The sequence below is a fragment of the Cryptotermes secundus genome, unplaced genomic scaffold, assembly GCF_002891405.2.
Source record: "Cryptotermes secundus unplaced genomic scaffold, Csec_1.0 scaffold59, whole genome shotgun sequence".
Classification (NCBI taxonomy): Eukaryota; Metazoa; Arthropoda; class Insecta; order Blattodea; family Kalotermitidae; genus Cryptotermes; species Cryptotermes secundus.
In genome coordinates this window covers 866695-891179 of record NW_019738348.1, presented here as the reverse complement: position 1 = coordinate 891179, position 24485 = coordinate 866695, and the positions used below count along the sequence as shown (strand labels likewise).

The window sequence follows — 24485 nt, the reverse complement described above, 5'->3', positions numbered from 1 at the left end:
GGGAGACAAAGCATGTTTACAGTTAAAGACATATTCTGTTCTTTAGCATCTAAACCAAAAACTTGAAACCAAACTGTGAACAATCTTCAGTGATTTCTTCTATCAATGGTAACAAAATTCAATACAATTGTCTCTTGAGGAAAAACATCAAACAGTGGAAAGAACAGAATATATAATTCTACTTTAATACAGTTGTTTCAATGGCCTGGGTCTCATCCCTCTTCAAGGCAGTTCTGATAAAACAGTAACATATTTTGATATGCTGTTCTATTACATCACTGAAGACATTAACACAAAATCTATCATAAAAAACACCTGGCAATTAGAAGATGTAATGTTGACAGGTTTGGCACAGAGCCAGAAATTACAACCATATGTGATACCGAATCAAAACAATATGTCTGAGGTATAGCTCCTTATCAGGTGTTGAACTAAGGCAGGGGTCTCCAAACTTTTTGAAAAGCGGGCTACATTAGATAATTCAGCACTTTCAATGGGCCGAATAAACGAGAAATTGATAACTCTAGGTATATGAGTTTTATTGAAAGCACAGAATTTCATAAACTAAATAAAAAGTATGTGAGAATAAATTATCATATATTAATGACGACAGTAGCAGCAAATGCTCATATTTTAATCACAAATTATAATAAAACAATTAATGTGAATGATGGAACTCTTTTGCATTCACAAGTAGCGACTTTAAATGTTCATCAGATAAATTTGCCCCGTATTTCGACTTGATGTACTTCATCTGGGAAAAAGTTTGTTCACACAGATATGTCGTCCCAAAAATGGTGATAAATTTACAAGCCGGCTGTCATAGAATGGACTGAAGTTCCGGTAGCCTTATCAACATTCCTCGCTACCAATTCTCGGAACAGTTAGAGCAAAACTGGGCATAAGTTGCCTTTAATACAAAAATGGTAATAAGTACGACACCGGCAGTGATGATCTGTTACAATTACACTACACCACTGCAAGAAGTCTTGTGGACAAGACGGCTAGTAACGAACTGCTCGCGCTACCTACATTGTCACGAAGTGACACTACCGATCGAGGCCGAACAAGTACGAAGAAATACCACGTAGTATACGGTCCAGAATTAGTAAAATTGTGAATATTAATATTAACATAATATGGAATATCAATATTTTTAAACAATCTTAAAGAATGAATTTGAAATCTATGAACAAGTATTTTTTTTACCAGTACTCATTGGAAAATTAGTTCAATTGGCGCATTTCTGCACAATTCTTTCGCGCGCTGGATGTGACCCGCGGGCTATAAGTTTAGAGATCCTTGAACTAAGGGATGGATGACTGAGTTGATGGGAACTGTCTGAGACAGAAGACTAGAAGTGTCGAGAAAAATATGGATTCTTATGCTGGATGGGTTAAAAACTGGATGTCATATCTGCAACTAAAAAAATGAATATTACCTCACAATCACACCTGGATGGATAAGCGCAACTACACATTCTTGTGAATATACTTTTCTTGCATCATTTAAAACAACTGTATTCCAAATAGCTCTTGGCAGAGGACCATGTTCTCACACAAACTTTTTCATTAAAGCCCAGTGTAAGTAAAAGCACTTGTGAGTGGATCTGTCCAGAAGTTAAACTGACAGGTGTACAAAGTGCTGCATATCTTGTCAACTTGACGAGAAAAAGTTTGGAATGTTGGAAGCAAACATAAAAAGTATCAGCAGTGAACAAAATCAGAATTATGAAGACAAGTACTGAATTGGGCAACAGGAATGCTTAAAAGAGACTGGTGAAACTGAATGCATGCTAGTGACTTCAAGAACAAACCAATTTAACGTCACATAACATACTGTGTCATGATTATAACCGATACACCCATTACTTTTAGGAAAACCATGGATACCTTCAAACTGTACAACAGTTTTCCATTTACCAGGAGGCAGAGGAGTGACATGTTCCAGATATGGTATGTGAACAGCACACTGAATGTGCATACTTGTAATCGGGAGGAAGACAATTATAGTCCTCACAATGCTGTAAACAGGCCAATTTTATTGAATATGCACATGAAAAGGTGGTTTACAACTTCTACACATTTTGATCATCATCATCACTGGCACGACAGCCCTTTGAGAGCCCTGGCCTTCCTCAGGATTGCTCGCCATTCTTCTCCATTCGATGCTACATTCCTCCAGTTCTTTACACCCAAAATTCTTATGTCCTGCCACACACATTCTTCCCATCTTAATCTTGGTCTTCCCACTCTCCTATTTCCTTCTGGTTTAGTATTAAGCATTTTCTTAATTGTTCTATTCTCGCTGGCATGTATTATATGTCCAGGCCATTCAAGCCTTTTCACCTTTATAAATCCAATAATGTCTGGTTCATTAAATAGTTCGTATAGCTCATGGTTATTCCTCTTCCTCCATATTCCATTTTCTTCCACTGGTCCAAAGATATATCTCAAGATCCTCCTTTCAAATATACTTAACAGTCTTTCATCCAATCTTGACAGTGGTCAGGTCTCAGAGGCATAAGATAGCACTGATCTTATAAGTACTTTATACATCATAGTTTTGGTTTTCCTGGGTATTAATTGGGATTTCAGGTGTTTCCTAAGGCCATGGAGACATTTATTTGCCACAAGTACACGCTTTTTTATTTCATCACTGATATCATTTTTACGGTTAACTTCTGACCCAAGGTAAGTGAAACTACATACAACCTCAAATTTATATGAGCCAATTTCAATATACATATAAAACGAGACAACGCTGAACAAAACAGCAAGAATAAAACTGACAGGGAATCCTCCTGTATGTAGGTCCATTAGCACAGTCTTTCTTGGTTACCGGCATGTACTTTGTTTTATTTTGGTTAATTTGTAGATTCATCTTTTTTGCTGCTCTTTCCAAATTAAGAAAAGCTTCTTTCATAGATTTTTTGTGTTCTACCAGTTATATCAATATCATCTGCAAATGCCAAAATTTGAACTGACTTGTAGAATATAGTTCCCCTTATGTTGATGCCTGCATCTCTAACTACCTTCTCTAATGCTATATTGAACAAAAGGCAGGCTAGGGAATCTCCTTGTCAAACTCCATTTCTAGTTATTATAGGGCTGGACAACATATTCTAAATTTTAATTTGGCATTGGGTCTTTCTCATAGCGACTCTGACTAAGGTGATTAACTTCCATGGAATGTGCATCTCTTCCACTGCCAGAAAAAGACGATCTCTATTTATGGAGTCATAGGCTGATCGGAAGTAAACGAAAAGATGATTTATTTCAATTTGGAATTCATTACACTTTTCAATGGCCTGTCGAATAGTGAAAATCTGATCGTTAGTTGATCCTCCTTGACGAAACCCACATTGGTAATCCCCAATTATGCCTTCCACAAAGGGAGAGAGTCTGTTAAATAGAATGTTGGAAAATATTTCATATCCTATGCACAACAGACTAATTCCTCTATAATTAGAGCATACCATGACATCGCCTTTCTTATGGATAGGGCATACAATGCTTAGGTTCCATTCCTCTGGGATTATTTCAGTTATCCATGTCTTAACTATTAGCTGATGTAAGTGCTTGGCATATTCTGGGCCTGCAAATTTCACTAATTCTGCCGTGATGAGATCCATTCCTGGAGCTTTATTATTTTTCAATTTTTTTTTGATAGCTTGTTCTATTTCTTTTATGGTTGGCACTGGCCCTTCAGCCTCAAAATTTCCTTGATTCCGGTCTATGGTCATACCTTCCACTTGTTCAGAGGCATTAATATTTAATAATTCCTCAAAATATTGCGCCCATCTTTCCAGTATTGCTTCATCGCTACTCACTATCGTGCCTTCTTTATCTCTACATAAGGTTGTTCTAGGTTGAAAGTCCTCTCGACTCGTCTAGTTTTTGATAAAACGCTCTAATTTCGTTTGAACTTCTTAAATGCTCCAGTTCAATCAGTTCTTGTTTATCATATTCCCTTTTCTTCTTTTTATGCAATCTTTTTTCTTTTTTTCTCGCTTCATGGTATTCTTCCACGGCCCCTCGAGTATGGTTCCTTTGCTGCGTTCTCTTATATACCTGGGTTTTTTTGTCACTTGCTCACACTCTCCATCGAATCAATTCTTATACTTTATCCTTTCCATTCTTCCTAGGACTGCACCAGCAGCATTTATAACATCTCTGAGGCCCCTCCAAACTTCACTGACATCCTCACTATCAGAGAGACCTGCCAGGCATTCACCAATTAATCCAGTATACATGGTTGCAACTCCTTGTTCCACCAATTTTCCACAATTCAATTTCTTAGCCTGGGATCCATGTATCTTCCTTGCATTAGATATTCAACTTCTAATCTTTGATATTATTAAGTAATGATCAGAGTCAATGTTGGCTCCCCTGTAGCTCCTGACATCCATCAAATCTGAACAATGCCTTACATCTATTAGGAGGTGATAAATTTGATTAAACACATTTCCATCAGGGGATTTCCACGTTCGTTTACGTATATATTTTGATCACCAGTAGCTACTAAATACAAGTGCAGCATGGACTGTTACTGTAAAAATAAAATACCAAAACATTTACAAAGCTGAAGAGGGTGAAGAACTTTTAGCAATTAAATGGTGGTATGTACAATGTATATGCACCTCATCATGGTTAACCCATGAGGAAACAATTACAAAACTAGAAAAAGTGTTCATTACTCATGCCTTGCATATGCAGAAAACAATTACAAAACCAGAAAAAAATTATTCTCTTTACTCATGCCTTGCAATTTTGAATTCCATATGCAGAAAAGGTGGCAGAGGGGCTACAAAAATCAAACATGAAAGGCAAATAGAAACTGTGGGAAAACCTGTAGGCAATGGTTATTTTGCTCAGAAATAACAGACTTCACACCTGAAAAATCATCAACATTCATGACAATGTGTATGACAAAATATATTCACTACAGTAGAATGCCAAAACTCCTAGGCTGCCTAACTCAACATTTCAGGATTAAGACACAAATGTGACCATCTCTGATATTTAAGAATTTAAGACCAGGAATGTACTGCTGGGACAAATTCTTAGGTTGAACACTGTAACCTACTTTCCCAGCATCAGTTTCTTACCAGAATTTGATTTCTATGCACCAGTGTGAATGTACATAATTGTGAAGATCTCATTTTATATATATATATAAGAAAAACTTTCCTCCCACTGTCACTTATCTAGCTCTAGAATGGCAAAGTCTTCCAGTTTTCTAGCTGTACCACCTTACCTCACATCCATTTCCAGGTGTTGGTCCATCCCAACCTGGTGGTGGCCCACCATACTTTCTCTGTCCTGTTGTAACGTCCAATGTATAACCAGTCCTCTCCAAAATAGACTGAAATAAAGCACAATGGCATACTTTCAGTACAAGTCAATTTGCTATAAGGAGTCGTTCATATTAACTGAATAAATAAGAACAAGAAACAAGTTCAGGGTTTCAAGGCAAGCTGTACCTTTCATGTCTCATAGCAAGACAAGATACCTTATATGGACAGGTCTAACATTTCAGAGAACCTGCACGAAACCTAAGGGAAGACTTAACTGAAGAGCAGCCTAGCACAAAACTGTAATAAAGGCACTTAAGGTCCTAGAAAATTCAGGTCTCATCAGTCCATGCAAACACCTGAGAAATGGACACTTATCCATATGTGGCCACCTCAACTACTGTCTTAAGGGGAAGAAATTTAAATACTGGAACTGTGGCATATGAACCCATCACTGGGCAGGCCTCGAAAGAGCACAGTACAGCCATTGCTATGCAACAGGCAAATAAACAAACACCTGTTTCTACGCAAAGTTGAGGTACTTTTGGACTATAACAGTGGAAACAGTGTTTTCTATGTGGTTCATGCCAAAATGTTATAAGCAAGCCAATCGAGTTTCGGAGTCAGTTGTCAGCACTTCAGTTGAGTGATGTACATGCAGTACACAGCTGGAGACAGAGTTAAGCTGAAACTGGTGTGAAATTGCTGCCAGCCTGGGATCCAGCTGGCTGAGTTGTCAGTTGACAGAGCATTCCCCACAGGCGGCCATGACGAGGACCTGAGCATAAGTTGAAGAATCTCCCTCGGCAGAAGCCATTTCCAGGGGACGGCTAGTGGAGACTGTAATAGACTGAAGACACTAGTCTGTGTGTATCAGTGATCTGTAAAGCGTAACTCTGAGTGCTGTATACAAGTCGACAATAAATCCAATTAATTAATCCATACCCCGTCTATAGTCACACCTCGAACACATGACATTATATAAATGTTTATTCTGCCTTAAGATGCAAACAGTTCTTGGCAAACCAGTCCACATCACGTGTCATCACAGAAACAAATATTTATAATTAGACCTCATCTTCAGCACTGCTTCAAAGCTTACACAGGGTGCATCAATGAATCGGGCAATTTAAAAACATTATGAACAGTAAACTATTGCATTTATCTGGTATCAACACATATGAATACATTGTAAAAATAAAAGCATTTGGTTTCTCTCAATTCACTCACTGAAAACAGAAGTCTATTTCCAAAAATTAACATCCGATAGATGACCACAATTCCGCTGTAGTCGCTCATTACTCTTTGCACCATCTCTATGGGAATTCGTTCCGACTTCTTCCCGTAGTCGCTCATTACTCTTTGCACCATCTCTATGGGAATTCGTTCCGACTTCTTCCCGAAGTCGATGTTCAACTCCTGAACTGTGTGGGGTGCTGGAGCTTTGAAAACTTGGGATTTCAGATACCCCCAGAGAAAAAATCACATGTGGAAAGATCAGGTGGCCCAGCTGGCCATATGATGTCCCCATATCTCCAGATATGGATTCTATGGGGATAAACATGGAGATCTTCGTGCAAAATTGGTTGAACGCTGGCTTCAGACAGCTCAAATGATGTAGCATGGCAATGCACAGACTGGCGTGGACTTCGTTTAATGCGTTCTCTCATTGCTTCTACATTCTCGGGTGTACGTACTGTTTTTACGCTACCACCTTCTTCTTTAGTGTAGAGCCAGTAGCCTCAAAGTTTTGAACCCAGGTCTTGATGGCATGGGCAGATGATACAGCAAAATTGCAAAATTCACACTGAGCCATCATGAAACTGTCACCATTTTTGTAAAATGCTTTCACATCAAAAGCACGTTGTGCTCCAGTCCACAGCTCCATTGCAACGAAACACTTTGAAGTAGGCTGCTGGGTGGCAGTAGTGGCATCCTCCCAACTCCAACCAATCCAGGAGAGAGAGAGTGAGAGAGAAAGAGACCCACCCCAGACAAATTGCCCAATTCACTGATGCACCCTGTACATGAAAACTGATGACACAATGGGGGGATAAATGATACCATTCTAAGCAGAATGTTACTATATTTGATCCTGTTTTCGCAGTGTTGCGTTTCAGTCAACAGTCAATACTACTGCAGGCTGTTATGCTTCAAAAGATTTTGCGTAGTTGTTTCAGAATAGGTGTGGAATGGGAGGAAAGGACAAGGGGGTGGAGAATTAGGTTGGTTCCAAATGGGTTTGGGTATTGTGTGTTAGGTATTTGAACTGCCCTTTATTAAAATGTCAAATATTGAGTTATAAGTTTCAATTAATGCATCATTCAGCTGCAATCGTTGCTTAATTGTCTTATATATATTTTGTTTAACATCTGTCCCTTTCTTTGAGCCTGTAGTATTTCCATGGTTTGATCCGTGGTATCGTAGTTGTGTGTAGTATTTAATGTGTGATGGACGAATATTGAACTTCACTCATTTGTTCATATTTCTCTGATGTGTTGGTTATATCCCATCCTATACGTTATGTACCATCTGTCCTATATATGAAGGGGGGGGCAATTTTTATATTTACTTTGACACATTCCACTCAGACTATATATGTTGGTGCTATATCTTTATTTTATGACGCTTTTGTGCTTCTGATCTTATATACTACCTTCATATTAGCACAGTGGACCCTAGCATGCACATACAATCGGTCTACATCAACGATTTGCACCATCCTCAAGAACAAGGACAAGATTAAGGAGATAGATGCTTCAAATGGAGTGACAAAAATATCTACGCAACGGTTACATATTCTTGATGATGTTGAAAGGTTGCTCCTCATATGGATAAACGAAAAGCAATTGCAAGGAGATACTATTAACGAGAACATCATCTGTGAGAAGGCGAAAGTGATTTTCGCCGACCTCGTTAAGACGCCAGGATCATCAACAGCCGAAGCAGCAGCATTCACTGCGTTGTAAGGCACAGTGAGGCAGCAAGCTACGACACAAAGGCTGCAGAGAACTTCATCGGCGACTTCAAGAAGCTCGTAGATTCTGAGGGTTACCTGCCGCAACAGGTTTTTAATTGTGATGAGACGGGTCTCTTCTGGAAATAGATGCTGAAGCGAACCCATATAACAGCAGAGGATAATGCATTGCCCAGCCATACGCCAATGAAAGACTGTCTCACGCTGCTATTTTGTGCCAATGCAAGTGGCTATTTGAAAATTAAACCACTGCTTGTTCACCATGCAGAAACTCCACAAGCCTTCAAGAAGTGTAGTCCTGAAGAGCAGGCTAAATGTGATGTGGAGGTCCAACAACAAGCCTTGGGTGACACGTGACCTTTTTACTGATTGGATCAATGAAGTGTTTGGTCCTTCTGTGAAAAAATATTTGCTTGAGATGAATCTGCCACTCCATGTCTTGCTTCTTATGGACAACGCTCTTGCCCATCCTCCAGACCTACAAGATGACCTGCTTGAAGAATTTAAATTCATCAAGATCCAGTTTCTGCCTCCCAACACCACTCCGTTTCTCCAGCCTATGGACCATCAGGTTATTTCTAACTTTAAGAAGCTGTACACTAAAGCACTCTTCAAGCGTTGTTTAGAGGTGATGGAAGGGACCAATCTCACTCTCAGAGAGTTTTGGAAATATCACTTCCACATCGTTGCCTGCCTCAAGATGATCGAAAAGGCATGGGAAGAAACCCTCACTTCTGCTTGGAAGAAGCTTTGGCCGCAGAGTGTTTTCGAATGTGACTTTGAGGGGTTTCAGATAGTACGTGTGGAGCCTGCAGTCAACGAGATTATGTCTTTAGCCAAGATCATGGGGCTGGAGGTGGATAACAATGATATCGATGAGCCCGTGGAAGAGCACAGCCAAGAGCTGACCACCAAAAAGCTTATGGAGTTGCATTATGTTTCACAGCAAGAAGTTGTGGAGGAGAGTTTGTCAGAAGAGGAAGAGGTAACAGCAAAGCAAGAATCTTCTGGCGCAATAAGAGAATGTTGAAAGCATGGGAAACTGTTGCATCGTACACTGAGAAGCATCACCCTAAAAAGGCAATGGCTATGCGCACTACAAATTTATTTAATGATAATGCTGTGTCGAATTTTCACCGAATATTGAAGCGCAGGCAAAAACCTATGTCTCTAGACATCTTTCTAGTAAAAAAAGAATTAGATATGTATCATATATAATAAACTAATTTTTTCGATTTTTTTTTTTGCAAATCGAATTCGCATTCCAGGTTGGTTCATTCCACACAGAAGAAAAGATAATGATTCACACTCCTTAACGATGTACATATAATTTTCTTTGAATAAACGTTACACATAAAATTTTTTGAGTATTCTTTTCGGCATGGAACACATTATTGTATTTTACATTAATTTATATAGGAACAACTGTTTCGCTTAACGAGTAAGATTCTGAAATGAATTATGCTCGTTAAGCAAGGTTCCACTGTATCAGGAAATAATTTGGCACTGGTTCTTACACAAGTGCCGAAATACATAAAAATGACCCATTTGTCTTTCCATATTGTATGTGAACCATTAATGGATGATTTTTTTGTTTTTTTAACCAGTGGAGGGGTACTCGTTTCTTTCAGCCATAATTTTTCATTCTCGGTTTTTATTTCATTTGGTGAGACCATACGTTTTCATCCAGTTAAACAGGTAACTGATGGCTGACTTTTGTGCTCATACAGGTAACATGACATATTCTGTAATATGAGGGCTGCAGTGGTGGATTTTCTGTAAATCCCAAATCTTAATTAATTTTGGTTTTAAATCAATTCAATAAAAACAACTGTGTTGATGGATGAACATGTAAGCGGTTTTAATATCTTGTTAGCTTGTACTATAAATGAAAAATAAACTTTCAAACAGAGAAGAAACTGTTAACACCCCAACAGGAACATTTATAAGTAGATTTAAAGGGCTCTGACGATGGTGGATGACAGAATTACTGGGCTTTTTCCATTGCCAAGAATTCTAGGCAATAGAGAACAAGATGTTTCAGAAACTGGATCACTCTGTGATAAGGGGTCCAAATGCGGTGTCTTCCTTTCTCACCTGAAGACCGAAACAGATCCAGGTTCCGAAACATAGTGTCTTCTATTACCTAGAATTCCAAACAATGGAAAAAGTCCAAAAGCCCAGTAATTATGTTAGGAACATTTATGCAGATAAGCAGACTAGAATTCTCGCAGGTTATGCCAGTGTCTTCCCAATACACAATATACTAAATATTTCACAGCAGAGCATCAAAATTAGTTAAGATGTGTAAGATTTGAGGCTTTCACGGCAGTGACTATGAAGTAAGCAGTCTTCTGGGATTTGTATATGTGGTGTTAACACCACATATACATGGTGCCAAATCCCAGAAGACTGCTTTCTTCATAGTTAAGATGTGACAGAGATTTTGCTTTAGGTGGGAATGTAAAATGGATAGTATTTCAATTTCAGTCTACTGCCAACATCCATGAAGATTTAACCACTTACAACGGAATCTACATGTCTGTATAACAGCTAGTCAGGGCTGTCATTAAGCAGAACTTGTATTAAAATGTAAGTAGTGTATTTGGTTTTATCAACATTTAACACCAAATTATTCAGAAATGAGCTTAAATAGCAAACATTAAATAATGTACACACAAACACAGTATCATATGAATTCAAAACAAATATGTATATATTACCTTTATTTTATCTTCATCAGGAGCCTTGGCTACAGTACCAGAACCAGAACCTTGACCTGCCCTACTCTTCTGACGGTAAGTCTTCATCACTCCACAGAGATATGCGGATTTATTAGACACATGCTCCAAGTTTGAGTCCAGGAATTGTGTAAGGACATTCAACGCTCCTTCGACAGGAAACTCTTTTAGAGCATCTAAAGCACGCTCATCCAGATCAGCATGGGCAAGTTTACCTGAAACAAACACAAATTAAAAACCATACCTTAACCTTTTGACGTGGTCATTTAAATTCCGCAGCCGCGGCTCCTGCGGTAATATATTCAGCCGGCCATTTAAATTTTGCTCGAAAATTATTTATTCATCATTGTTCTTAAATTCTATGAGATAGGAACATGAAACTTTCACTAAAATGATCTTAAAAGGTGGTTTTATAACCTTACCTTATAATATGAACCCCCTTTATATCTTCAATGGAAGCATGTTATTTAGTATTTGAGCAGAGAATGGTACGCCTTGAAGGATGAAACTTTCACTAAAATGATCTTAAAAGTTGGTTTTATAACCTTGCCTTATAATATGAGCACCCGGTATCTCGGCTATGTAAGCAGGTGACGCCTTGAAGCATTAGTCTAAACACAGAGCTGGCTCTCGAAACGACCACCAAGGTCAGTACGATAAAATGGCGTCAACTGGAGCGATAATGAGTACTTTTCCCTCCCCCACACACATCCGTATCGTCTCAGGGGGTGACCACAGTGTTCTGCCTTAAATTGTGGCGTATTTCTAAGAAATGGGTGCTATGTACTGTGCGAAAGCAATCGATTTTACGAGAATAACATTTTGGACAACCCTCTTCTAAGAATTCCAATGGAATGTGTTTGTGTGGCCAGCTCAGGGCAATATGATATTATATACAACAGCACACATCACCTCTCTGGTGTTTATTACTTCACAAGCAAAGCAAATACGCCATTGAGTGACGAAACCGCTACAAGAAGCAACACGAATTTGCTGCAAGACAGGCATATGTAACGATGACTTATCTCAGCTAAACTCGTTGGCTTAGTATACTCTGTTCTTGTGACAACAGGCCAGCGAAAAATCTAACAATCTACAGCAAAACCATCAATTATTATGGGCGTTATAACATAGGTGTGCAGCTGGACGAAACATACACGCCGAACCCCCCCAGACGATTTAAATCCCTGACGAAACATACACGACGAACCACGGCAACGGGTTAAATGATTAACACATTCAGCATTAATATACATATTAAGTTAATATAACTGGCCCCTTTTCCATTTCATTGACTAAATAAATTAAGCCAAAAAATAGAAAAACAACTCTGGGGCAAGTTCAATTTTCCAGCATGTACGCAGCTATGTAAGAGTAACACAGCATCCAACCTATAAGAGACAGCACGATCTTTATCCTCCAAAATAATACCTTCTCTCTCTCCCTCTGCCAATAGTTATGACAGTTAAGTAAAAATCATGGATAGATTTCTACAGGTTATGGCCTTGCCTTTTTAGCAATAAATGTAATATGAAAGTACTTGTAACAAACAACCTACCAATAACTCAAAATATTAATGTATGCATACATGATGCTACCAAATGTTCTCTGCATAGTATTTAACCCAATGAAAACTGCATTTACCCCTTACAATTGAAGTCCCATGTTACGGTGACAGACTGAGCATTTCATTTAAGTCAGCCTTTTCTTATGCACTGACAATCACATTTTCCCCTTGGCACTACAGCCCCAGTGGGCCTAGGCCTACCTACATGAATTTCTCCGTTCAGACTATCACATTATCCAAAGCATATTCATTGGGTTTAACATATTTTTTTAATTTCCACACAATTACCCTCATTCCTGAATTCAAATTTGGAAACAAGGCATTGTGCATACTTTCAATTCTCTGCAAGTGTATCAGCAATATTCTCCTGTACAGTGTTTTTCTTTTCATCATCTAACACCTTTAAAACTTGTGTTACCTTCTTTTTTAAAAGGTGATTTGTCCATGTTTATTTCAGTGAGCACCGTTCCATGTAAACGCATGGGGGAGTTACCAAAATCTTTTACTGCTGTTGCTGTGAGGCAAATATCTTCACAATTTTTCTTCTCACATTGCACCATCAAGAGACACTATCTACTAGACTGCAAAACCATTTGAAGAAACACAAATTGTCTGATAAACGTGCTTAAGAATGTTAACAAAGAAAATCTGTTATGGTAGAAGACGGTGAAAAATGGCAGGCAGCAACAAGAAATAAAATAAAATTTGTGCAACATTCAGCACAACAAATTAGGGACTTAAGCTCAACACTGCATGAGAATTTGTCATGATAACTTGTCACTTCTGAACAAAATGCAACTGAGTCAACCACTATTAAAAGGTGGAATGGTTAAGATGTTACATTTTTTGCAATAGAGTATTGAATGGTACTAGAAGAAAATCTAGGTGTCTTGGATATCATGTGGTTCTCTGATCTAGCACGCATCCACTTGGATAGGCACATTAACCTGTAACGACAAATGCTATACAGTGGAACCTCACATAACGAGCAGCTCTCACGAGTAATTTGCATAACGAGCAAAACAAATTGTTAAAAAAAAAAAGACTCGCTTAACAAGCGACGTTTCGCATAATGAATGACGAGAGGGGAAATCACGGATTGTGCGTGCTACATCAGTCTGTGCTTAGCACTCATTCCGCTAGCATCTTAGTGGAACTTGTGATCACACATTTTTCCAAACTTGTGTTCAGACATATTATTTGTGATTCTTTTTGTGCAAAGTTTAATAACCCTTGCAAAAAGTCCTTGAAAAAAAAACCGCAAAAAGACAGCCATAAGATGATAAAAATAACCGTAGAAATGAAACGTAAAATCATTGAAAAGCGAGAACGAGGTGTGAGCGTGGCTGATCTAGCATGCACATACAATCGGTCTACATCAACGATCTGCATGATTTGGAGTTGCATTGTGTTTCACAGCAAGAAGCTGTGGAGGAGAGTTTGTCAGAGGAGGAGGTAACAGCAAAGTAACAATCTTCTGGTGCAATAAGAGAAATGCTGAAAGCATGAGAAACTGTTGCATTGTACATTGAGAAGCATCACCCTAATAAGGCAGTGGCTATGAGCGCAACAAATTTATTTAATGATAATGCTGTGTCGCATTTTCACCAAATTTTGAAGGGTCGGCAAAAACAAAAGTCTCTAGACAGCTTTCTAGTAAAAAAGAATTAGATATGTATCATAAATAATAAACTATTTCGATTTTTTTTTCTGCAAATCGAATTCAAATTCCAGGTTGGTTCATTCTGCATAGAAGAAAAGATGATGATGATTCACGCTCCTTAACGATGTATATATAATTTTCTTTGAATAAACGTTATGCATAAATCTTTTTGAGTATTTTTTTCAGCACGGAACACATTATTGTATTTTACATTAATTTATATGGGAAAAATTGTTTCGCTTAACGAGCGTTTTGCATTACGCGTAAGATTCTGGAACGAATTATGCTCGTTAAGCGAGGTTCCACTGTGTGTGTGTGTGTGTGTGTGTGTATATATATCAGCAAGTAACGACCACTACAGCCAAATGTTATATTTATATAAGCCAGGACACGTGGTCATTTTGGGAGTGCTGACAGTTTGATCTTCAGTTAACCAATGCAAGGTCATGTCAGTGGTTCATTTGAGGCTCTCAACAATGAAATCATTTATCATGGTAATGACGGTTTATGACCTGGTCAGCCAATTAGAGCCCAGCTCTGTTTTGAGAAATGGGTAAATATTCATCTGTGCTCACAGATTCAAGAGCTTTCAAGGAAGTGTGACGTATTTAAGGATTGGTTTTCAGTAGTGAATCATCAGTTAGGAAGTCAGTGTTGGATTGTCATATATTCATTTATCAGTCAGAAAGTCAGTGTCAGACTCTTATATTTCCTTATGTATCATTTTTATTTTGTGTCTTGGAAGAGGTATAAACCCACTGAGCCAGTATTATTTTGTGAGTAAAAGGCATCTTCGTCACTGTGACTTTCGGAATCAGTGTCGGACTGGCACTCTTTTCAACTAGTATTATAATTACTTTGCATCACTAGTTTGCGAGTATTACTAACAGGTGAGAGTGTCACTTTGTCAATCAACATAATTTATTCAATTTAGCTGGAAACCCCTTTCCCAAAAGATGATTCTTCAATCGAACGAGGCAAATATCAAGATCAGTGGCATTTCTCGGGGGAGATCAAGTTCATCTGGGGCCCAACTGAGTCGACTGGAGTTGAAACATTCACAACACTGGCCAACCAAAAGGAAACAAAGACATCCTGTGTGGTGGACTGCTTCAAGAAGTGGCATGCGCCATCAAGTGTGGGAGAATTGTAAACTGTGAAGTGACGCAGTTCAAACTCACGTACAGTCTGAACAAAATATTATAGTATAGTGAGATTATATTTACAAAATCACGTCTCAAGGTTGAAGAAAAAACTACAGGTAAGTCCCTTGGAATTTCATAACATGTTGTGACGCGTTACCTTACGTCCATCACCATCACAACCGCTACAACTGGAACGGACACTTCCACGACAACAAATGCACGGAAATTGCAGAGTTCCTGCAGCAACAAATCGTAGCAACGAATTGTTGTTGAGCAACAACAGATGAGACGAAACACATTACCAGTGTATTCTATAAGAAGCGTTCCCATAACAATGGACTGTCTGAACAGCGGCAAGGGAACCATGTCTGGCATCCAGTCCGCATAACCCCTATATAAACAGAGCCAGGGACTTCGTACAGAGTATAAAGAACAAGACACTCTTGGGATAGCCGCCGCCAGAGACAGTTGAGATCCAACCCCAGCCAAGGATAGTTGAGACATCAAAATGAGTATTGGGCCAGAAGTCAGGTGATACTGCAAGTGATAATAATTGTAAGGTGTGTGTGTGTGTGTCCAACAAAGATTCGCTAAATCCAAGACCCACATGAAGTCATTTGTCGCATGACAATATATAACATTATATTTTGCATTTCATGACAAAATAATCAGTTAATTTTCATTTGTAAAAACTGCTCTTTTGTGTATATGTAAAAAGTAGTATTTTCTTCCAAGTTGTTTTTAGTTCGTATTTCTATGTTGCATAGAATGGAAAATATGTAGTTTTTTTTTTTCTGAAAAGGTCTGCAATGTTAGACTTAGGGCCATTTAAATTCTAGAAGCAGGGGGCTGCCAGGAATTTAAACGTCCATACATTAAATATTAAGCAAAATATCCAATTTCTTTGCCTCAGGGAATTAAGCTTACTGATGGAAACCCACTGCGTCCAGTTAGTTTCATGTGCATTATTGAGCCAGAATATTTGGTTTCATGTTTCATGGTACAGCCACTTCTGATGTTCCAAGTCCATGAAGTGACAATTCCTCCCTTTCCTGATCAGATATGGCAGTCCAATGGGTTCATCCTTATTTTAACAAGGCAGTGCCAGATCTCACAAGCAATTCCTCACTTTGCTTTCTTCAAGATGATTTTGTGAAGAGTCCTTTGGAACTGGTATTTTGCACTAGGATATTTTCATGGCTACGAAACTCACCAAGACTGAAACACGATTAATTTCTGTGATGTGCTTGAAGGATAAGGCACTTCAGGACAAAATTCTGGAAGTGAACTGAAAACTGCTATTCAATCAGATTGAATGGAACATTTGAATGCAAACTTCCTTAAACCAATGAACAGCTTTTGGAATGGCAACAGTCTGCTGTAACACTGATCTGCCAAGCTCAGTACGTTCATCCATGTTTCCTATTGTCTAATCATCTATTATGTCCAGCTTCAGTACACTGTGCAAATATGGGTGGCCAGCTGGGTGAGTTAGTGCACCAGCATTCTTCTACTAATTAATGCCAATTAAACCACTCTATGGCTTGACAAACTGTCTTAAAGACCAGGGTATGGTTACATAGGCTGATAAAGTGAAACAGCATATTCATTTCTTCTTTCAATTCTTTAGGTGTTGCATTAACAGAATTTGAATTAATTTGGACTTGTATGTTTATGAGGATGTCGTATAGGACAGCACTGGAACGTAAATATATAGTTAACCAAGGGATTAAATCCAATCTCACATAAAATTACAAATGCAATATTTAACATTACATAGAAATTATACGAACAGGTATATTTCAATTCTGTGGACAAGAAAAATATATTTTCTGAAATATCTCTTAAAAACCTGAAAGGTATATTCATATTAAGGGTTTAACTCTAAGCAACTGTTATTCATGAAGTTGGCAACATTACTCACAGGAGTACAATCTATTTATTTTCTACTATACGACATCATGCAGTTCCTTGAAAGTCAACCAATGTTTCAGAGGAGAGGTTGCCTTTCAATGGACAAGGCGTTACATCCCTGAAGACAGAACTCTTCATAACCACAACTATGAGAACCTCAAATCCTGCAGTATTCCTCCATGGGAAGGCTACTCATCCATATGTTCAAAATTTTGTTAAGCTACAGATCAAGACCAGATTCCCCTGTGTCCTTCCCTTCTCAGGCATACTGACAAAAACATCATTCCACATTTCCTGCAGTACCAGCACCCAAGGCGATCTGATGCTGCCAGGAGTTATCTACAGATGTACTGGCTTCTGTTTCCTCTATGATCACATCCACTATACCAGACAGGGCATGGATGCAGTCTCCCAATAGCTGATATTATATCTGCACTTAGCCAGGATCCTGATCGCCAATGATTGGAACATGATCTATTATATCACAATCAAGTTTCACACATCCCTGAGGACAATAAAGCTAGGCACTGCAACAAATTTCAGCACACGCATGAAGCCCCCACCCCCCCCAAAAAAACTGTCATCGATGTGAATGAAGTGCTGCTGGAGGAGGAAGCCGCTTGCTCAGCCTAGTGCAAAGTTCTAAACTATGATGTTCCTCCAGCAGTTGTGCCTTCTGACATCCTGCATGGGGTAGAGAAAGCTATAGGTACCCTGCCTGAGAAGACAGCTGAGCTCTGGCAGGCAGCCTGCAAGANAAATCCCTGACGAAACATACACGACGAACCACGGCAATGGGTTAAAGGTTCCCGCAAACCAAGCAACCTCACGCGTGGAGAGGAGGGCTCATTGGACCTTGAAAGCCAGTGACGTGCTCACGTTCCTTCCCGCTGACAATGACAATGCGACCATAGCGCTGAAAAGTGATAAATGCAATCAGAAGATCGCTGCCCTCCTGGAGGACAAAGCAAACAGGAAACTGAAGGACCCTACAGATTGCGTGGAGTGCAAGACCACTGTTCTCCTGAGGAAATCCTCAATATTGAGATCTGTCAACAACTTTGGCTCCAGGATCCCAGCCCCCCCCCCCACCAAGGCTTGGTCCCTTGAGGTCCACTGTGATCACCATTGGTGCCTACACTTACTGCATGGCCAAACATACGGCTGGCCTACCAGACTCCCATACTGGCAACTCTCCACACCATGTAAAGAACTCGGTTTACTTTGCCTGCACATTGGGTTCTCTCCACTCTGGACCCCAAGATATAATGGCCAGCTTCCATGTGGTGTTGCTCTTCACCCGGCTGCCAATTAGGGAGATCATAAGTATCCAACATTTTGAGAATATCCTCAGACTCTTGTCATGATGTCCCCTTACTTCAGTTTTGCTAGTCAGATCTATGAAGAAATTGATGGCATAGCTATTAGAACCACCACCTTGAACAGTGTCACCAGGGAGATAAGAGGTGGCCACCTTCCCTTCCTTGACAGATATTTACAGGGGACCCAAAACCTATCCATACAAACCTCTATCTAAACTATAAAAAGTTATCAACTCCGTCCAGTGAGATTGATGTTTTTTAATCTTTCATCCTTGACATGTTTTGGTCTGAGAGACCATCTTTAGAAAGACATATCAATACAGTAGACTCTCGATTATCCGCGCGCTGTTTAACCGCTTTGCGGCTCAACCGCGGCAATGTATTTTTAAAGATTTTTTTTTTTCAGTGAGTATCACATTTGTTTAAATGTTTTGTATGACAGTCAATGTTAGTTTACTATAATTTAGAGAGAACTGTACTCGCATTTACGTCATCCATCGATATTCTCCCGTTATTTTTCTTAAAAGCTCGAAATCAGGTTTCGAAAGCTCGAAACCTACCCTTTTTCCAACAAGTAGAGAATGTTAAAGAACCTTGACCAGCAAGGAGCCATAAATCTGTCTGGTGTGAGACCTCAATTAGCAAAGGGACCAACAAAGACCAAACTCAGGCACCAGTCAATCTGTAGTAGTGGGAGGAAGGAGAGTTCTTTTGAAAGAAGAGTACGATCCTGTCTGTCACTGAACTGCATTCTTCAGTTGTTATTAATACAGTAGGCAGTTCAGTTGTGTGGGAAAATACAATTTAAGTTTTTGTGCGAGAAAGTGCCGAATTACCATTGTTTTTTTTATCATTGTGACTGGTTCTTCAATAATTTAAAAATAATGGAGCAGAAAAGGAAGCGTGTAGTTTTAACAATTAACCAGAAACTCGACATAATTAAGAAGCTTGAGCAAGGATGGTCTACCAGAAACCTAGCTTTACAATATTGTATAGGTGAAACAACAGTTCGCGATCTCAGAAAAAATAAAGATAAATTGATTAATTACGCCAGTAATTTTGATTCATCGAGTGGCTTATCAGGCAGAAAAACAATGAAACTGCCAACTTATGATGAGCTTGACAAAGCAATGTTGCAATGGTTTAACCAACAAAGGGCACAAAACATTCCTGTTTCAGGAATTATCTGCGCAAAACAGGCAAAACTATATTTTAATGCAAGGATAAGCAATTCATCTGCTCTTCAATGGACTGAGGGTTTGCTAGAGTTTCTGGAGCAACAAAGCGATTCTCTGCTTTCTGACAAATTGGTGTTACGCAGATTGAGAGCAACCATAAGGAAGAAAGAAGCCATGTCATTGAAACAGAAATCAATAACAGACTACTTTTCCTAAACATTCGTAGTTTTTGGTATTCATTCATCTTCCTTTATTTTAGTGCACAGTACTGTATAATGGTATTAGATTCAATTATTTTCGTGTTACGGCATTAGGATATTAGTGTGGTTAAAATTACAGTGTAGGTGTATTTCAGTGTATAAATCTACAATAGAACAGTTTCAACTATAATAGGCTATGTACCGTACTTCAGAAGCTTTATAATGAAGAACCATTGGCCTGCATCACAAAAGGTAAGCTTAAGTAGCGTTTTATGGTGTAAAAAATTAACGATGTTAAATTTATACCGGTATATCTGGCTTGTATATGTGTACTTCGGTTTATCCGATGTTTTTGATTATCCGCGCCAAGTCTCCCCGCCATTACCGCGGATAATCGAGAGTCTACTGTACAAGAGGAAAATACTATTACAATGTGATTGGTCAATATCAATACATACATACAATTACAATGTCAAAAATACAAAATCTGAGCCTTCAACAACTATAGTGACGTCAATGTATTAAAATATTTATAAATTATTTTACTTAGTTTATTTACAAGCGTGGTTTAAAAACCTTTATTAAAATCTAGAACCAAATTTGGTTCATGTCCTTATACTGCCTTTAAAGAGAGGCAGTATAAAGGACATGAACCAACGAACTTGTGTAATTCTGGCACAGTTTAAAGAGGATCACAATCTACACCATGTATTTGTAATTCTGTGATGTTTCTACATGAGCTGTTAGAAGTTTGTCCTTCACAACAGAATGGCAGATGGTATTACTGATCAATCCTTCCAGGTAACTGAAGAACCTATTCAAAATCCAGTCTATAAAACTATTAGCATTAATTTCCAAAAGGAAAACAGAACCAAGCAATTGTGAGCACGAAAAGAATACCCATTTACTCTATGGAATGAAAACAGTTCTTGTGAATCCTACCCCACACAATTTAATTTTGCTAACTTTCCCTGGCGAACACTTTGGCCTCCTCCGGTCAAATCCTGCAATCCACTTTTTCTCAAATGATTTTGATTTACCCATGTTCCATCTCAACAGAAGAGTGAGTGGTCAACACCAGAAACCTTCAGATGTGAAGTGCTAACCACACCACAAAATCTGAATGTAATTATACACCTTTTACAAAATCGTTAACCTTTGTAACATGCTTCGGCACATTATGATTCCTTGGAAAAATAAGACCCATCACGACAATGATCGTAACAGATCCAGCAGCATCATAGGATGCAGAAGAACAGCGTGACCTCACAAACAAGTGAAAGTGCAACCAACATAATAAGTTGAACTTTAATTCACAAACTTTTAACCAATAATAATAATTAAAATAGTTAAGAAGAACTAGACACAGTAGTGAGCGTAAGTAAAATGAGACTGTAAAACAAGTGAAAGTGAAAGTGTAACCAATGACATGAATTGAACTTCGATTCACAAAATTTTAACTTTTAACAATTAAGTTAGAATTAATTAGAACTTGATATATTATTGAGCGTAAGTCTGGATAAGATACAGGGTCGAATGAGTAAAAAGCGAATGTGACCACGTGTAATTATACAGCCGTGTTCATACACCTGAGGATGACCTCGGGGTCGAAACATGTAATAATAAAAAACGTGTTGTGTAGTCGGTAAATTGACTCTACTAACGATTAAAGAGAATGACTTCCTGGTGCACAGATTTCTAAGCCTCAATGAAAAAATGACATTCAGATTCTAAAGAGTTCTGACCATGTATATCACTCAGAATTACCAGGTTTTCAGACTCTGTCCATCATCCAGGATTCTGAGAACTAGAAAATACAAGTTTCATAAACAGGATCTGTTAAGAGTATGAGTATTAGGGGTGGGCCATAAATCAGGCCCATGCACCGCAACCTTCAATGATCTATTGTGCTTCCCCTGTGGATTAACACTTTATTAATCCTACACTTCTAATGAAATATAGGACTATATTTCTGGGGGCATCATAAAAGTCACTTGGTTCCATGAACTACTGGATCTGTTTCCTTCCTCATGTGAGGGGAAACAGCTACTCTGTTGGGTCCCTTAGGATGAGCTCACCTAAATCACTGGTAGATTCTAAAGGATTCTGGCGATTACATATGACACTTCAAATTACTGTTTTCTTTGAAGAAAGTTAGTTGTCTTCTGGGTTTAGGCACCGTGTCATCGCCGTGAAAACCTCAAAACTTACATACTGTTTTCTTTGTCCACCATCTGGTATTCTAACAAACTTGAGAATACATTTTGAAAGCTGGATCTGCTCCCTTCCTCAAACGAGAGTGGAGGGATCCAGAAACTGGGGTTTGCTCTTTCTAAGGGACCCAAAGAAGTGTCCCCCCACACCAGAGTGCAAAGAGATCCAGTTTCTGAAACATCGTTTTCTAGTTTTTAAAATCTCAGAAGATGGACGAAGTACAAAAACCCTGGCAAAGGTAAAGCTGTCCCTGTAACAAGCAATGACGGCAAACAGGTGTGAGAAGTCAAGGCTCTCATATCTTATAGACAGTTGGCTCAAAGATGGTGGAAGGTTGTCTGCCTTATGCAGCACCTGCCCTTTACACCCCAGGAAAATTCCTGGTACTCATTTCTGTTAGAGGCTGAGTTGACCCCAAAGCAACTGAAAGGATCAGGTCAATCAAAAAATCCAATGACCTCATCATAATTCAATCCCACAACATTCCAGCTTGTAGCTAGTGCCTTAATCACCTACGCTACAGAGTGCCCCCAAATCCCAGTAATTTTAGAAAATGACACGGTACACACACCCACACAACATTTCTCAGGTGTCAAATACTGATGCTCAGAGAAATCTATTTTCACACATTCTTCAGCAGATACAAACTAAAGAAAAACCAAACACACACTGAAAACAAGGTTTGTCTTGCCTGTACAAAACTTTATATTTACTGTCAGGAGAATCACATTGTGCTTGCTTCATTTACAGACAGTGTTAACTGCAATGTAATACAAGTTCCTTTATACATACAAATTCCTTGAGCTGTAATCTGATCACTAATGTCAAGAAAGATCTTCCCCACAACTCTGCCTCTCACCAACATAGCTGCTATGTTGTCAACATTACCAAGAACAGATGCAAGAAACTCCTCCGTACAATAGGCTTATGTGGTGACAGCACTGAGCTCACTGCATATGCACCACTGCCAAATCCACAGAAACTTGGAAGAATATCGATTTTAAATACAATACATACTAACCTTTATTAGACTAATGTCACCATACGGAGTCATTTAAAGTACAGCCGAGTGGCCGTGCGTCACCATATGGGTACCCGCAATCCACGTGTGCACAGTGTTTCAAAATCGTATTTTAAAATAGAAATTCTTGTTCTACTTACACTATTTTTGGATACCAGCTTTACAAGTAGACTGTCTTCCCTCCTGCATCATCTAACTGAATGTTGCATGTCACTGAATGCAGAGTCTGACGTTTCAATTCATGCACTTTGTCCGTAATTAACTCTGTTTTCCACGCGAAGCACGCACACGCAACATTAGTCTTGTATTAGGAGAAAGTAGGCCAGTGATGGCGAATGGTCTCCTCTATTCATAACACTTATAAAACATCGCAATTTCAACTATGCACCATGGCCCCTACTCGCATTGAAAAATTCGAAATAGAGAAGCCGCTCATAAATCACACTATTCAGAATGCCTTGCAGTTTATTCTGAAGGGATGTGGACGCAAGTGGAATGAGGTGATATTCCAAGAACTGCCTCCGTCTGGATAGTGCGACATACATGAATAAACAGAGTTTCATATGGTCAATGTAGGTTAAGAAATTGCCCACACTCGGTTATACAGATAGCATACAATGTGAGTACGTAAACATCCTCTCCTATTACCAGATTACACACAAGTGTGCGCGTCAGCACCATACATTTATACTGCAGAAACATACTGTGCAGAAACTTTATGCATTTTTGTGGACAGATGCTCAAAATTGGGGATTTTTTTTTAATCAATGTAACAATTTTTACAGATTCTAAAATCAGTAAATTACAGTATCTGATTCTATATACTTTCTAGATAACAGTAGCATTTATTTCGTTCATCACAAAAATTGCAGAAATAACAGCATTTTGAGTATCGTGATTACAATCACTCTACAATGACGGGCATTTAAATTAAATCCATCCTGGTGCCACTACCGGAATTTAAATGGCCGTCTGATAAAGGTTAAACGTTTCCAGTTTAGGGTCTTCAGACAATACAGTTAATGAGGCAGTTATGTCACTGCTCTAGTAGATTCTCTTTCCAGTCCCTCAGTTCAGTCCAATTTTCTATTTCATTGATTGTGGCAGAATTGTTTCTAATTTTACATTTGGCCAACACAAAGTGCCCAAGTCTTTGACACCCATTTATAGTGTGACATGTTGACCCCTACCTCCCCAGCGGTACGTGGCGGTAACGTAACACTCGCGTTCTTACGGTAATAGGCGAG

General features: G+C 38.8%; 1 protein-coding gene across 9 annotated transcripts in view; it reads right to left on the bottom strand.

Annotated features, from left to right (window-relative positions):
• LOC111870710 (heterogeneous nuclear ribonucleoprotein Q) overlaps positions 1–24485 on the bottom strand; it is a 90584-nt gene that overhangs the window by 50438 nt on the left and 15661 nt on the right. For all 9 annotated transcript variants that reach the window (XM_023863194.2, XM_023863200.2, XM_023863193.2 and 6 more), the window contains exons 3-4: positions 10997–11229; positions 5260–5367 (exon numbers count right to left, since the gene is read on the bottom strand). In XM_023863194.2, the coding sequence (XP_023718962.1) occupies positions 5260–5367; positions 10997–11229 (341 nt within the window). The remainder of the gene's footprint in view (positions 1–5259; positions 5368–10996; positions 11230–24485) is intronic.